General features: G+C 32.0%; 3 protein-coding genes across 3 annotated transcripts; all 3 read left to right on the forward strand.

Annotated features, from left to right (window-relative positions):
* The first annotated feature begins 406 nt into the window (after positions 1 to 406).
* LOC130636577 (NF-kappa-B inhibitor epsilon-like) lies at positions 407 to 4,832 on the forward strand. The gene is made up of 6 exons (XM_057446337.1): positions 407 to 1,104; positions 1,963 to 2,071; positions 2,595 to 2,808; positions 2,901 to 2,989; positions 3,059 to 3,307; positions 3,483 to 4,832. Exons 1-6 carry the CDS (start codon positions 650 to 652, stop codon positions 3,549 to 3,551), a joined length of 1,185 nt encoding a protein of 394 aa, XP_057302320.1. The 5' UTR covers positions 407 to 649; the 3' UTR covers positions 3,552 to 4,832.
* A 210-nt stretch (positions 4,833 to 5,042) lies between these two features.
* LOC130636576 (contactin-2-like) lies at positions 5,043 to 12,287 on the forward strand. Its single transcript, XM_057446336.1, has 8 exons — positions 5,043 to 6,477; positions 7,464 to 7,751; positions 8,157 to 8,489; positions 8,951 to 9,053; positions 9,206 to 9,399; positions 9,716 to 9,854; positions 10,228 to 10,358; positions 11,580 to 12,287. The coding sequence occupies exons 1-8, from the start codon at positions 6,432 to 6,434 to the stop codon at positions 11,714 to 11,716; spliced, it is 1,371 nt and encodes a 456-aa protein (XP_057302319.1). The 5' UTR covers positions 5,043 to 6,431; the 3' UTR covers positions 11,717 to 12,287.
* A 349-nt stretch (positions 12,288 to 12,636) lies between these two features.
* LOC130635472 (venom protein 164-like) lies at positions 12,637 to 14,444 on the forward strand. The gene is made up of 3 exons (XM_057444807.1): positions 12,637 to 12,832; positions 13,262 to 13,378; positions 14,288 to 14,444. The coding sequence occupies exons 1-3, from the start codon at positions 12,764 to 12,766 to the stop codon at positions 14,405 to 14,407; spliced, it is 306 nt and encodes a 101-aa protein (XP_057300790.1). The 5' UTR covers positions 12,637 to 12,763; the 3' UTR covers positions 14,408 to 14,444.
* The last annotated feature ends 1,427 nt before the right edge of the window (positions 14,445 to 15,871 follow it).

Below are 15,871 nucleotides of genomic sequence, written 5' to 3' on the forward strand. Positions count from 1 at the left end.
TAACAGTTAAAATAAAAAATAGTGCGTTTAGCTTTTTGTTTGTTTGTTTTTGTTTGTTTGTTTGTTTTTGTTTGTTTGTCTTGTTTTAGTTTTCGCTTTTTACCAAGAGCTAAGCAGTCTAACTATTATCTATCTCTAGGCTTAAATTTTGAAGAGTAGGTAGCTAGCTATTATCAATAGCCAGTAATTAGTTATCCAATACAAAGGGGAGTTATGCTGGTGAAGATTTTGTTTATTTGTTATGTATTTTTAGCAGTTAAATGCACGCAAGATTTAGACCAATTTTTTATTCCATGCTACAATTTAAATTTTAAAGTCAAACTTTATTTAAAGAATATACGATAACCGATTTTAACTATCTATGGCCGGCGGTTATTTCCCTGATTTTTAAGAAATACCAAGAGAACATCGTGAACATTTTCAATATAGTTTAACCTATGATAACTTTAGCTAACGATAAGAAAAGTTTAAGTCGAAAGTTTATGAAAGAACTACATAAAAAACTTGCAAAGATGATTTAGGCACGTGAAAAAAGTCGTCTATGTTAGTATGAGTTTATGAATTTCATCTATTTACGACGTAAGAGCAATATTCTTTTTTCATTTTCAACGTTTTCTATAAATGTGAACGCAGTGAGAGATTTTCCAACATGCACAACTTGCAAAGTGGTGATGTCGTGATTAAGGATGGCAAAAATAATCCATATGGAGACGAATGTATAGACTTTTCTTGTGTGGAACTCATCAAAGAAGAGTTAAAAGAATCATCAGAAAACATTGCAAGGAGTTCTGATATGAACGATATATACAGTAGTGAACATCTAACTGAAATGAGAACGTTTATAGATTTAAGTTCCGTTAAACAACCATTAAATATAGCAGCCCCTGCAATTGGAAGTTTACCAAAAGGAGATAGTATCTCCTGTCTACAAGACAATTCCAGTGACGAAGAAAGCAGTTTATTTTTTAGCGATACCTTAACAGTCCAAAAGGATAGTACTACATATGTTCCTTGCCAAAGTCACACTTTAAACACACCACCAGAACAAAGCACTAGTGCAAACTCACAAAGGATGCCCCTGCACCAAGATAAAGATGGAGACACGTAAGAAAAATGTGCATATGTTATTTCTATTTTGCAAAAGGAAATGAGAAAAAATACTAAAATATTGAAATATTTATGAAGAAGGATGGCAATGGTCATAAGAAGAAAATGTGGTGATGAAAGTTAACGATTAAAAAATGGGTGCAGTTAAAATTGAAAGTCCTTCTTCAGGTTTTTGTGGAGAAAGTGAAAGTTGTAAAAGTTTTATAATGTTTTCTGTTTGTCCAGCTTAAATTTTCTTGGATAAATAGACAGAACGAAAATACAACGAAAATACTTTTAAAAAAGGAACACTTTAATAAGAAGAGATAGGGGAGGATTTTCTCGTATTTTCTTCTCGCTTCAAATAGGGGATAACACGCTAAAAACAGCTCGGGTCGGTTGTTATCAAATGGCCTTTAATATTGCTGTTGTGATGATATCAGAGAGAGGAAGGGGAGGTTTAGTCTCCGACATCTGCTAACCTACGGAAAAGACTCCTCTACTACCTATTATATGACGTTTAGGGAAAAATACGAATTTAATTAATTCTGAACAAGAATTTAGGTGCTTTTCCGCCCTAACCTTAAACACGCATTTTGTATTACTCCATAAATTAAGATTTAAATTAGGGGATATATTCTGTTTATGGTGTATTTTTGCGTTGTTTTGTTTCGGCGAAGGGACACCAACAATAACGCACAACCGTAGAAAGTCGTAATAAAAAATAAAAGAGAAAAAGAATTAACATGAAAAATTTGTGTAACTTTGTGATTGTAATTTTTGCTTGGCAAAGTAAGTTCGGCTAAAAATATATTCCCTTAAGGTATCGAAAACTGACATAATCCGGTTAACACCTTAGTGTTTACCTTTTCATAGCATTCTACACATTCTTGTGGCGAAGAAAGATGAAGAAAGAACTCTGCAGTGCATCCCAAAATGCACCTCGGGACGGAAAGGAATCGACGCTGTTAATAACACGGGCCAGGTAAGAATTTAAAATACCCCTGTTCGTTGTATAACTTTCACGTTTTAGAGTAGGATTACCACTTACCACATTTACATCACCACATACCTTGATAGACCCTTGAAACAGAACCCCCTTATTTCTAATCGATGATGTCATGCATTAATTAACATAATTATCAAAACTTCTAGCTCAAAAATCTTTAGAAACGATGGAGATTTTTCAAAAAAATAAAATGATTCATAGACAAATTTTCAAGCTCTGTCATATGACATTTTTTCGCAGGAGGTAAGCTTTAAAAAAAAATCGGTAGAATGACCTTCTGTTACCTCTCTATTCGAAATAGCTACGCCTTTCAATTCTAATCAAAATATATCACACCTCGCTTTTCAAAAGTTTTGATTCATTACTTAATTTGGAGTGTGTTTCAATTCCATTGTCAGTGCTAATTTTGGACATGACTTGTTGAAGGGTGTTCTAGGAGAAGAACAATGTAAATGATAAACATAAAGCGCGAGATTAACACAAAATACTTATTGTTTAGACGGCGTTGCATTTAGCGTTGTACCAAGAAATGCTAGATGTTACAAAATGTCTTCTCAAACATAGCGCTCAAACATGTATTTTTGACTGTTCTGGAAACATCCCAATACACATTGCGTGTGAGAAAAATAGAGAAGAATTTGTTAAAGCGTTATTAAGGTATACTACCGATAGAAAATCAAGAAAAGATATGGTTAATATAAAAAACTCTGCGGGTGAGTGGTTTAAATTGACATTTTACATTAGATTCGTGATTATTGATTGATCTTCTTCTTACTGTCCCAGCTTTTTTTTAATTCATGCATAGGCTTGGCTCCGATTCATATTGCAACAATCAAAGGAAATATATTAATTTTAAAAATCTTATTTAAAAATGGTGCTGACGTAAACATACAAGTGAGTGTTGTTGTTGTTGTTTTTATTGTTGTTGTTATTGTTATTGTTATTTATTCTCATATTATTTAGGAATGTCGATCAGGAAAAACCAGTTTAGTGATAGCATTAGAAAAGTCTAACAAAACCATTGCAAAGATGTTCATACACGACTTCTCTGCTGATGTCAACATTCCTACTTTTTCGGGTTTCTTTCCACTTCACTACGCATGCGTAGAAAACAATATAGAAATGGTTACAAGTCTTTTAGAAGCTGGATCCACTGTAGGGAATAAAACAGTTGAGCTAAAATCTGAAAAAGATTTAGCGACAACGCCTGAGGTACGTTTTGTTCCTTCATGTCCCGTCTGTAACAAAAAACTAAGCCCAATATGCTCATGTTGAACTGAGACAGGCGTGTATTGGTGCAGATAAATTCACTATTTTAAAAAGGTTACTTAGGGATAGCTATTCTTGTAATTTAAATCTAAATGTATCCAATATTTTTTAATTTTAGTTAAAAAATATACTAGAAAGCGCATACCGAAGGAAGAGAAGGAAGAGACATGGTTCGCAACCCTTCTGATTAATTCACCAAACCCATCGAGTATCTTACAACAATGGATGAAATTTAGAAATAAAATTATAAATTACACTTGGATAGCGCCCTCTAAATATATTGAAGTTAACTAATTTTAACTTAATTTTAAATTTTTTATTATTGTTTTTTCTTATTATTTATTATTATTTACCTGGGATTTATCCGTTGTTTCTCGCAGCTACCATTTTTGGAACACAGTGTGAAAAAATACTTACTTACACAAACAAAAACCATTAAATATATGATGAGTCAATAGACACAGATTTTCAGAAGTATCAATAACCACTCTGTAGAAAAACATTATTTTTTAATTTTCATTTTTCTTATATATCTATTTTCTTAAACATAATCTTGATCTTATTGACGGAAAATTGCCTGTACTAACCCAACACCCACATCAGCCTTCTAATCTTCATATAAATGTCTACCCGAATTGTCGTTCCATTTTTATGTTACGTTGAATTATATGTTAGGAATCCAAAATTTGTTTGTAACAGCCATCAAAATCGCTATTTTGTTTTTGTATTCATTAAATTTTATGGTAACGCGCTACATGCGTTTTAAACCAATTACAGCAGTAAATAACTGATAAAAAAAGAAATTAACCCAGGGCGCTCATTCAAAGAGATGCAATTTTCAGAACTTTGGTGAAACAATATATATATGATGGCGTATTCTTTAAACTTCATAAATAAAAAAGATTGATGAAATTTTTACTGGTGAATATAAGTGAATAAAACTACAAAAAATATTTTTAATACAAAAGAAGTAAAAGAGTTGGAATTAGTTTTTAATAACCCTCGATGGAATTAATATTTGCAAATTTCGCGAATTTTTCTCAATTTCGCGAAACTTAATTAACGTCAAAATTACTTCGAAGCTCGAAAATTGAACTTAGGTTATTTCGTTAAATCGTATGCTCTGACGTCAATTAATTCGTTGTATGGACGTGCTAGAAAATGCCACTAGCAAGCATCAAACACTTTATGCTTGGCCTACGTGTGTGCAAAAGTATCGCCGTTGCAACCTGCCGAGTGTATAGCATTGACTTTTTGTTACTTTTATCCATATTTAAGATATGAAAAAAACTACTTTTGTCTTAATATTTTTGTCCGAAATTGTCAATTACTCATCAATACTTTCAGGTTAAACGTTATTTTTTTTATTACTAACACGGGAAATTCCCTACGTTTTTTATTGTTTATTTTTCATAATAGTTTTATACATTCCAGATGAATGTAGATAAATATATTTTATCTCTTTTCATCAAGGCTTGCTCGATCGGGGTAATGTTACGAGTGAAAACTTATAATATAATACAGATGTTGGGAAGCTAACGTGCAGTTGTGCTCTACCTCAGCTTCGTCACACACAAAGACATATATACCCAAAATGTATTGAACATCTATATATAAAATAATATTTTTTTTATTCTAAGTTTGTGATACCATAAGGGAGGATAAATCTCGAAATCCTACTCACAAAATTTAAGACTGCAATCATTTCTTTCGCAAAGCGTTTTTTACTTTGAGATTTTCAGTGTTTTTCACCGGCATTAATAATAATGTAGTTACTTATTAGCAAAATGTTGGTAGTCACGAAAATGTCTTTCTTCCCTTCTTTCTTTCTTTTTCTGTTTTCACAACAATTAGAAAAGACGGTGTTTTCCTAATGATTCATAAAGTTTGTTATTTAACATAGGTAATAAAAAAGGCGTTTTTAGCTTTAGGTTGTTCAAAAACTGAAAACTTAAAAGTAGTACGAAAAAGAAATTAAAGATAGAAAATAGCCAGCTCTAAGTAACTTGTTTTCTAGAGTTATGTTTCATGCCAAATAACTTTGATTAAATCTAAGAGTTTAGTCATTTAAACAAATAACTCTTTTAAAAACAGCATACCTATTTGGTGTACATATGAAAATAAATTACGTATGTAATTATGAAGAAAAATTCTTACAGTGAATGTCGGCAAACAGCGAATTAGTGCGGATCAACGTGACAAGAGGGACGAGACTTAAGAAAATCAAATCAACACACAGACACGAGCTAGTGACACTGTTTATAGCCAGGTTGTTGTATTACTTTATATGTGAAGACAACCATTTTTAATTTGTAGCAGTTCCATTCCCAACATGAACCTGCTTTAGTGATCAATGTGTTATTTATCCGTACCTAGCCAATTTCAAATCTCAAGCAGGTTTATTTCAAATTTAATTTGACAGGGTTTTAATTGACTGATTTTGTAATACTTCATGATTTGTATTGTTTTTAGCACAAAAAAAGCCTGCGATTCTCGAATGTTGTACGATTGGTTCTTTTTTCCAACATAACTAATTGTCGATTTCATTTCATTGTTTAGAACCTTATGTTTTATTTTGATTGGTTTAAATTTTAAGATAACTAAACACAAACTAATTACCGAGCACAATAAATCGAGATCTCGAATATTACCATATATGTGCCAAAAACGCATCAAGAACCATGTTTGTACATGCTGTTTCATATTGATATTCCATTAGAAGGGATAGTTAAAACGTAATTTAAAATACATTTTCCCATCACTAAAAATTAAAAATTGATCTTTACGAAGATGTAATTGCACCATTTAAATGCCATCATTCCTTGCATGTAGTCATTTTACTGATCGAAATAGATAAACGCACTATCCTAATGGTGGGAAAGTTACACGGTGGAAATTGATTGATCGATCATGCGTAAAACTGGTTATTGTTCGTACATTTTACCTATGCGGTACATGTAAGGAGACCAAGTTAACTGAGACTTTAAAATAATCTAGATTATTTTTGTAAACCTGTTAAACGGAAAAGCATCTCTGATAAAGTGTAAATTAGGAATAATTTATCACAATGCTAAAGTATTTCCTCTTCAGTTTCTTTTGTGTCCTGACGTATGGTAAGTGACGCTTCTTCTTTTTTCTTTCTTTTATATTTTTGTTGATTTTTATTTTTTTGTTTTGTAAGTTTATGTCATGTTGTTTGAATACAACAATTCCAAATGCATTCTGTCAGAAGTAAATAGCGTAAAACTAGCTTCTAATATTACGCGCCCCTAATAAAAAGCGCTAATTTCCGGGGACGAAAGAAGAGCTTTAAAATTTCACACCAGATGAATTTATATTAAAATAACAGCATGTATACCATATGTATTTTAGTTTCAAAAACAAGATAAAGAAAATCTTAAAATTATTATTTTTTTGTTACAAACGATTTTCACCAGCGTAAGGGTTTCCCGGGAATTAATCTTGGTAGCTACCTAACACGAATTTTGCATCCACGATTTTCTATCTAAGAATTAAATTATGATCGTTGTCCTGGCAACTACTTTGTCATCAGAACATCCTGTTGCAATAAAACAACTAATGTAATTAAATGGCATTAAAACGTATATGTAGCGGACATTTTTTAAAAATTATGATATAAAAGACTTGTTCAACTGCCCATATACGCTGCGTCAGCATTTTTGAGGGCGTTTAATGTAACGGGCGTTTTACGTAAAACACCCGTAACCGTTTAGTGATTATTCACGTATCGAGTAAACGTTTAAAAGCGATAATAATAACCGATGGAAAGACCGGTTTTGAATTAGAATAATGCTTTAGTTTCCATATTAAAAGATATTTGCTTCTGCGGGCCCAAAATCGTAGGCCGAGAGGTGGATATTAAGTTAAAAAGGAAAAAAAGGCATTCAAAACTGTTGGCTACAATTTTTAACATCTTCTCTCTCCCTAACAACCGTACTGACGGACAAAAAACGACTTTACAATTAAAGTCAAAAGTTTTTTGTTAGTATAAGATGCTTGTTTTGCTAAAAAGGCATAAATATACCCAACTGATAATTATTAATGTTTTTTAAAAATTCATTTTTATTAAATTCTCCAGCATCTTCTCCAAAGATTCTCAGTTTTACATCTTCCCCGATTGGAAAGTTTCAACCGCGTCAACGAGAAAAACTACAATTAGTTTGTCGCACTTTATTTACTACAAAAGTCGAGTTTCGCAAAGATGGTAAACTATTGGCGCGAACTGTTGATGGCCGAATGATACAAAGAGGAAATACGTTATCGATAACAAATCTAGACTACGCAAAGGATGATGGATCTTATCGCTGCATTGCGATAAATAATAAAGGATCGGTTCTTAGTATTGCTATTGACATCAAAATTGCAGGTAAGAAAATTTAAATAAATGTTATAATTCTTCGTTTTAAACAATGGTGTTAGCCAATTCGTTTTAAAATGATGTTGTCATAAGCAGCTAATTAATTTCTATTTATATACCTCGTAATATAATTATAAAAAGAAAATGAGAACATGAATGTAATACCTTATTAATTTCTGATTTAGTTTTTATTTATTCAGTGAGGATTTTAATAGAAGACTTTTAAAAATTCTTTTACATTTAAAGATGGTGATATGGCCAATCAAACTTCTTATACCTTAGCAATACCAATTTCAACCACCATTTTTCTGTTAAAATGTTCCAAATAATTTTGGCCATAGTTAGCGGTTTAGAAATTTATAAATTTAATTTTTCATCTTTTTAAAAAAAGTGCTTCTTTATTTTGTTTTTTAGTCCTTGGTCAGTTTCAATTTCCTGGAAGGTTAACCGACCCAGAGAAGAAGGAAGAAGTGATCATTGGGAAAGCTTTCCAACTTCCATGTCCATCTTATACTTATTCCTACCCGCGAAATGTTCTTTGGGGAAATGCACCAACTTCTGGTCAGCCTAGGTTATTAAGTGAAAATCAAAGACGCTTCAAATTATCCAATGGAGATTTGTTCTTTACTAATGTAGAATTTGGTGACATCAACGAAATCAATGTACAATTGGGTGGAGTGTCTTGCTTTTTATATCACAATGGACCCTTTAAACAATCTGTTCGCCACAAACTTACCAATGCTGGAAGTAAGATCTTTTGTCTGCTACCTTATCCTCCCTTGTTTAATAAAAAATGCCTTAAGGGAAGAAAAAACTGCAGAAAATAGACTGCAGTATTTTAATATGCTAATAGGACTTCGAAAATAATGCAAAATGAAGAACACAAAATTGCGAGTGTACGCATTTCATTAAAAGTTAAAATAAGGATAGCGAATTGGTAACCTTAAATATATTATTACTATTGTTTTACATATATTCTAAGTGCGACCTAAATTTTATACTGATTTGAAACGAAAATAATAAAAATACAAAATATGCAAAAGATTGTCACTCCTTGCATAAAAAATGTGTAATTTAAACTCAAATTTTGCATTTTTCTTTCTTCCACTTTCATCTCTTAGCTTATTTAAATGTTTATTTCTTTATACTTGATTGGCTGTTAAATGTCCTTTGAAAATTATGCAATCAGTATATTGTGATCGTTACAGCTTGGACTTCCGATGTTGCACCTATTATTAAAGAAGGGATTTCTACCACAAACAGAGTAAAGACTGGCGCAGAATTTTCATTTTATTGCTCAGGAGCTGGCAAGTATGGTTCCTTCTTTTTTTGATGTGTATAAGTAGACATTATTCTGATACTCACAATATTCTTAGATGACTTTTAATAAATCATCTAAAGCAGTATGGTGTAGAGATGCTCAAATATGGATAGAAAACTACTTTTTGCTTATTTGTCATTAGACCAACACCAAGCATAACTTGGTATCAGCCTGATGGAAGAGTTATCTCTGCAACAGATACTGCGTATACTATCTCACCTACTAAGAACAGACTAACCATCAGGTCAGTGTTTCAAAGATATGCTGGAAGCTACAGGTGCGAGGTAACCAACCGTGCAGGGAAGGCTTCTACCCAAGGGAACTTGGTTGTCGAAGGTAATTTTGGATTTATGATTTAAAAATTTTAAATCAGGTTACCTAGTTAAAGTGCACTCACGTCAAAGTGGAAGGAATTTCTGCTTGACTGGTTTCTCCACAACTTATGTCTTTGCTTAATGGCTGCAAATTAGCTTAGAAATTTCAACGTTAACCACTGCCTATCATGAGGTAGTTTAACTATCTTTGGGAAGGTATCTCTCCGGTCTTTTGTGCAATTAACAGCGCCTTTCTCCAACGTGGTTAAACGCCTCCTTTAATCCCCTTTCGGTTCTTTATTGCAACAGTGGCATGAAATGGTTTAGTACGTATTTAGATCCTCCAAGCTGGCGCACTGAACTGAGAGATAAGACTGTAGAGGAAAGAAGAAATGCATCATTCTCCTGTCGTTCCGCTGGCTCAGGAATCATAACATATACTTGGTTAAAAAATGGAAATCTCATTGACAGAACAAAGTATGAATACATATTTCGATTTGATCCTTTATGAGCAGAAACTCTGCCAAAATTATTTCGGACATCATATATTTTACAAATGGAATTGTAAATCTATTATGGAAGTAGTGAAAAATTAGGCATTTTTCCCTAAAGAGGTATCATTGCTCTTTAGAAGTAACCACGGCATTTTCTATCACTTGTATAGCATGATTTGTCTACATAAAACAGGACACAAACCAACAAAATAACAACTTAGTATTTTTGAATAGTATTTCGAATAATTTTTCTTTTTAACCTCGGTTATTTTTAGCTTAGGAATATCTTTTCATTCTGTTTTCTCTATCTGCAGAACTATTTTTAGTAAGGTAAGGTGAATTCCCTGTTTTTTTAGTTCATCATACACTGTAAATGGCGGGCTTCTCAATATAAAGAATATTGGACGAAATGATTTTGGAATGGTGCAATGCTTTGCGAAAAACGAACATGGTGAAATTGCATCCAGTGCTTTCCTAAATGTTAGAGGTAACAACTCCTATATTTACCTATCTAGGTTATTAAATTTTTCAGCTTGTTCTTAATTCGAACAAATCTTCTGGTCCCGTCAAAATCCATTAACAAACTCTCATGATTCACTTCCCCTAATTCGGACCATCATAATTCGAATACCTCTTCGAATACGTCCGGAATGCTATTGAGATACGTCCGGAATGCTATTGAGATTTTAGAAAAGTTTAGTTTGTTTTCTCGATTTGGCGAGCAAATGATGGGACCGTTGAATATGCTTGATCGTTTTGTCAATAAGGAGGAACAACACTGCAAAAAGCAAACCACTATTCATGACTTTTTTGCAAAATAAGAAATACGTCTGAAGTAATATAGGAGATATAATTCTCAAGATATATATATAGATGTATCTATGAAGTCTATTTACTACCACCAACCCTGATTTTTGGACGAAATTTCACAAAAGTTTATGAACTTTTTTTTGGTCCCCTGTGAGTTCGAATTACAGTGAGTCTATCTAAAGGCTTTGATATCCTTAAAGTGAACTTAAAGAAACAGACTTAGCTTTACTGTATTTTAAATCGCGTGAAAGAACAGGCTTGTTTTCTACAAAAAATCTTTCAGTTTTCTCTTTAATCTTTATATCTTTTTGCAAATTTTTTTTTTTTTGGTTTCCAGTAGTTATGCGGAATTGTGACATCATAAGTTAGATGATGCTGAGAAACAATTGCTGGTATGAATGATAATCAGGATAACTAAATATTAATATTTATTTAAATATGTTTAAAATATTAAACTAAAAAGGCAAAAACGTATTTACATCACCACATACCTTGATAAACCTTTAAAGCAGCACCTCGTTTATGTCAAATACATGACGTCATGCATTAATTCGCATAATTATCAAACCTTCTAAGTCAAATATCTTAAGAACCGATCAAGATTTTTCAAAATAAAACCTAAAAGAACCATAGATAATTTTTCAAGCTTTTTCATATGAATCCAACTTGTATTTTTTTACAATAAGTAACCTATTTCACATAATCCATTTTGATGACATAGAGTTTAGACTCATCAAAACTTTTAGTTTAAAGTCAGAAAATATTATCTGCAAAAATCAAAAATGCGTTTGGAATTAAAAATGAGCAAAGAACTGATTTTCAAACTATACACTTCTTTTACGTGTCAGCTATTGTGGTTACGTTTATTCATTTATTTTAAACATACGATTGTTTTTAGGTTCTGTCATACCGACTAATCGTCCTGGTGAAGGCGATGAGGATAAACTACATTTTGGATATTATGTTTTGATTGGTGGGGGATGTCTGACAGTGTTTGCAATATCATCGTTTGTTATTTATCACTTTCTGCATTGATTGAAACTACTTTTAATTGTCTATTAAATAAAAATACATTAATCTATTAGCAATGACGTTATAGCAAGATTGAAAAAGACAAGAGTCTCTGATTAAGCCAGTAATTTTTGACTGTAGCCTAAACAAAAAAAAAAGCGAAATTATTAGCCTTCAAATGTAGCTAACTGAATAAAATTTGCAGCTGGATGTTAAGTTTTCGGTTTTAATTTTTTGTATGTTAGCAGTTGACAATCTGATCCTTATGTTTCCTGTAAAAAAGTTTTTCGCCTGCAATCTTATTGCAACTTTAAACCACGTGATCTCATTATGTATATATATATATATAATTTATGTGTATTTTTTCCCTTATACACTTATACATTTTTGTTTATTATAAATGTAACGAGCCGTGATTATTTTTCTTCCTTTGTGCAAAGAGAAGAAATATAAATACAATAAATTTTGTTAAAATAGTTTCTTTTCTTCTTTTCCTTTTACTGTTTTGGTCCTGTTAATAATATGCAGGCGTTGTACAAAAAAACCTAAAACTTAAAAAACGTAAAATAATAAACAGGAATATGAAGACCCGAGGAAAAAACTCCACTATCCGTCATTATTACTATGCCTCGATTAACTAAATGGTGCCATTGATACACCTCATTGTCTGTTTTATATTTACACAGCCTTGTTACATACATCTCGATATCATATTTCACAAGCTTTAGCTTTGAATAAATACTTAAACAGGTGTTTTATCCTTCCCGGGGTGTCGTTTTTCTCTCTATTTTCGTTATGTTACGCGTTCTAGGCCATTAATTAATGTTTTTTAAAGAACATCTGAACTCATACGTTGTACCTAATACATAAGAGCATTATTTCTTGGACAAAAACACAATAACTGCTCTTTTGCAGAGTATACATGTCGGAGTATTAAACATATTTTTAGTATTTGCTCTAATCTCTTCACCCCGTGTTCTAAAACTAATAGCACTTCGAAACTCCGACCATTCGAGCTTATATATAACCACATCCATCAGCAAAGACATTACATAGAGAATTGGTACCAATATGAAGATTGTGCTTGTACTTTTAGCTCTGGCTGTAGCCGCCGTATGCGGGGACGGTATCGTCTGGAAGGTAAGCAGCATATTCTAGCAATAGCCTCTATGATAAAAGCCGTTTTTGCGTGTTCAAAATGGGTACGGGCAGCTTCTTCCTGGCCGCAGCTTTATTTTCCAACACCACAGAGTAATATAATTACTTTGTGTTAACAGGTGGATAAAATTCTACGAAATACGGATGTGCGAAGATATGTTCAACCGTGTAAATCTCATAACAAGCGGGCCAGGGGATTCTTTGACGGGCCTTTTATTGGTCAAGAATTGCTTAAAGATCAGGAGGAATATAGAAGGATGAAAATTGTTGATCAAAATGACCTTACTGAAACTGGAAATCTCTTAGTCAACACCATTTTAATGTGGATGATACGTTTTGTACTTTATAGCTAGTGTTAAGAGGAGAAAACCTTTTTTTGTTACTGTTGTTTTTAATTTCATATATTTCTAGAAATGTACTTCTGATAGTGACTGTGGACCTGATGAATGTTGTACTAAGATGGCCTTACTTGGTAACAGATGCCGATGGAACTTAAAAGAAGGTACAATGTGTAAAACTGTTACTGAGGTAAGTGTTGGATTGTATCTCTATAAGAATATTTGTATTCAAAATGGCCGCCCTGCAGCTTTATTTAGGACCCCCTGCGGAGTAATTTTATTACTTTGTGCTAACAGGTGAAAAAAATCCACGAAATACCGGTTTAAGAAATATTTATGACGGAAGAAAACTAACGTTGGTTTACTGACTAATACTTTCTACCGACTCAAATTTTTTACTGATTCTGGTACTTGCTGACCAACCATTTTCTACAGAACTTAAAATTTTAACAATAACTGATAATGTTTTGCTTCTGATATAGACAATAAAAAGCAAAAAAATAAGTTTTTATAGTTACTTTATTGTTAGCTCAATCAAGATATTTTCTTTACGTCCGTACAAGAAGAACAGTGCTCCTTCGTTTCAACATATGAATATTATGAGCTTTTAGGCAAAAATCATCCTGATATATTTTTAGCATATTCTTAACACAGTTAAAATTAAAAGGTGAAAACTGATGTAAAAATCACCATTGATTCAACTGACAGACAGACAACTAAATTTTGTAGGGGGGGAATACTTTACATGAAACCTAAGAAAATACATTTAACAACAATTAAAGGATACAATTTTAAATGTTGTTTTTAGCTTATGTTACATTTAGAGAGCATATTCTTAGAATATGCTTTACTTTTTGTCCAATTTCATCTTTAATATTCTTATAGAATATATTCTTATAACAAAAGTGTATATCAACTTTTTCTGTACGCAAAATCAACAGTATTAACAATGGCATATAATAGGTCTGTACAATCATGGAGATATACTCCCCACAATATAATCATAGACATGTTATAAAAGAGATAATTATATCTCTAAAGTACAATATATGTGTGATTTTGGTCTATTTCACTGTATGACTTGTTTTTATATTCATAGAGTGTTGTTGACAAAATTCACAAGAGGTGCCCATGTGGAAATGGCTTATCATGTACCCATGTTAGGACCTTGGCTGGTTTGTACAAAGTCTATCAGTGCAAGAAAACACCAACTAGCTAAATGGAAATCATTTTAAAATAATGATAAAATGAGTTCATGTGTGTTTTTTGATGTGTAATAATCCCTTCCATTCTTTAACTTTTGTTCCAATCAAATTGGTCTTTCCTACTTCCATTAAAGATACTGCTAGCTATCTAAGTACGTTTGTTACATTCGCGAAATCTTTTTTTTTAATGAAAGTAAGTAAACACCTTTATAACACCTAAAAGTGAAATAAATGCAGATTGCTATGGTGTTATTCTTTCCTTTGTTTTCTGTTTGTTTGGAAATTTATTGGAAAACTCATTATTTGCGAAAACAAATTTACTGGAAAAATTTTTCCTGTTTAAAAACAATTTATACTAAATTTCTTTCATCTGATTTACTTACTTGCTTTTTTACATAAAAGCCCTTGAAAAACGGTATAAATTAAGAAACAAAACGTCATCAAATATTTTTTTTTGCACAAAATATTAAGAGTTACCCGCTTCTCAAAAATTATGTCTCGCGAAAATATTATTTTATTTTAAAAAACTTCTTGCGAAAATTAATTCCCTAACTAATTCCCTAATTAAAATTTTCTTCTACCGATGATTGTTATATTCTCTTTTCTCTGGAACATTAGCCTGAATATTACTCTTACGATTTGTGAGTAAATCCCAGCCAAATATTTGTATAAAAATATAGCTAATCCCAGGATACTGGTTTCACGAAAATTTGAGGATTTTATTCACTTATTATCTTTTGTGACTATGGAAATAGTTGGTAGTAATATTATGATTTAGCCTTGATAAACTCCATACCTTTTAATTGCACTAATCTTCAAATAGTAAAAAAAAGCTTTTTCATGCCTTAAGTAATACCCATTATGAACGTATTTTGCGCGTAGTACTTTTCACGCAAATTGAAAATACCCCACAAACAACAAAAAAGAATAGTAAAATTAGGGGAATTAAACAACAAACAATGTACGCCATTGTTTGTATTTTGGGGAAAACATTTTTGCATGTAATTCCGGTTCTAAATTTCTCTCACTGGCAAACTTTTTCGCGCAAATACTAGAAAATCATCACAAAAAAGTGTACGTTAATAGAGATTTTCACGAATTGTGACCGGCGAATTCGGTGACTTGTTAACTGTGAATTTTTTATTTTGATTTCCACGAGAAACAAACAAAATGCAGCAAAATTGAAATACTCTTAAAGAATAAAAAGTTTTTGGAACAACTTGATACTGCATGAAGATCTATTCGGGATAGAAATTGAACAGTTTCAAGTCAAAAAAACTTTTTTAGTCATATGTATAACCTCTTTTTTGTCTAAACCTTCACCTGCAGCACGTGTGATCGTGGTTACTACTTTGGGAAAGACACCAGATACCCTATCTAGGAACCATTGGACTCTTACAATCTTGGTTAAAATATGTTTAGACAAGTCAGCTAATTTTGAATTTCCTCGTCACAAATAATTGCGTAGGCTATTTCTA

Source organism: Hydractinia symbiolongicarpus, chromosome 3 (genome assembly GCF_029227915.1).
Source record: "Hydractinia symbiolongicarpus strain clone_291-10 chromosome 3, HSymV2.1, whole genome shotgun sequence".
NCBI lineage: Eukaryota > Metazoa > Cnidaria > Hydrozoa > Anthoathecata > Hydractiniidae > Hydractinia > Hydractinia symbiolongicarpus.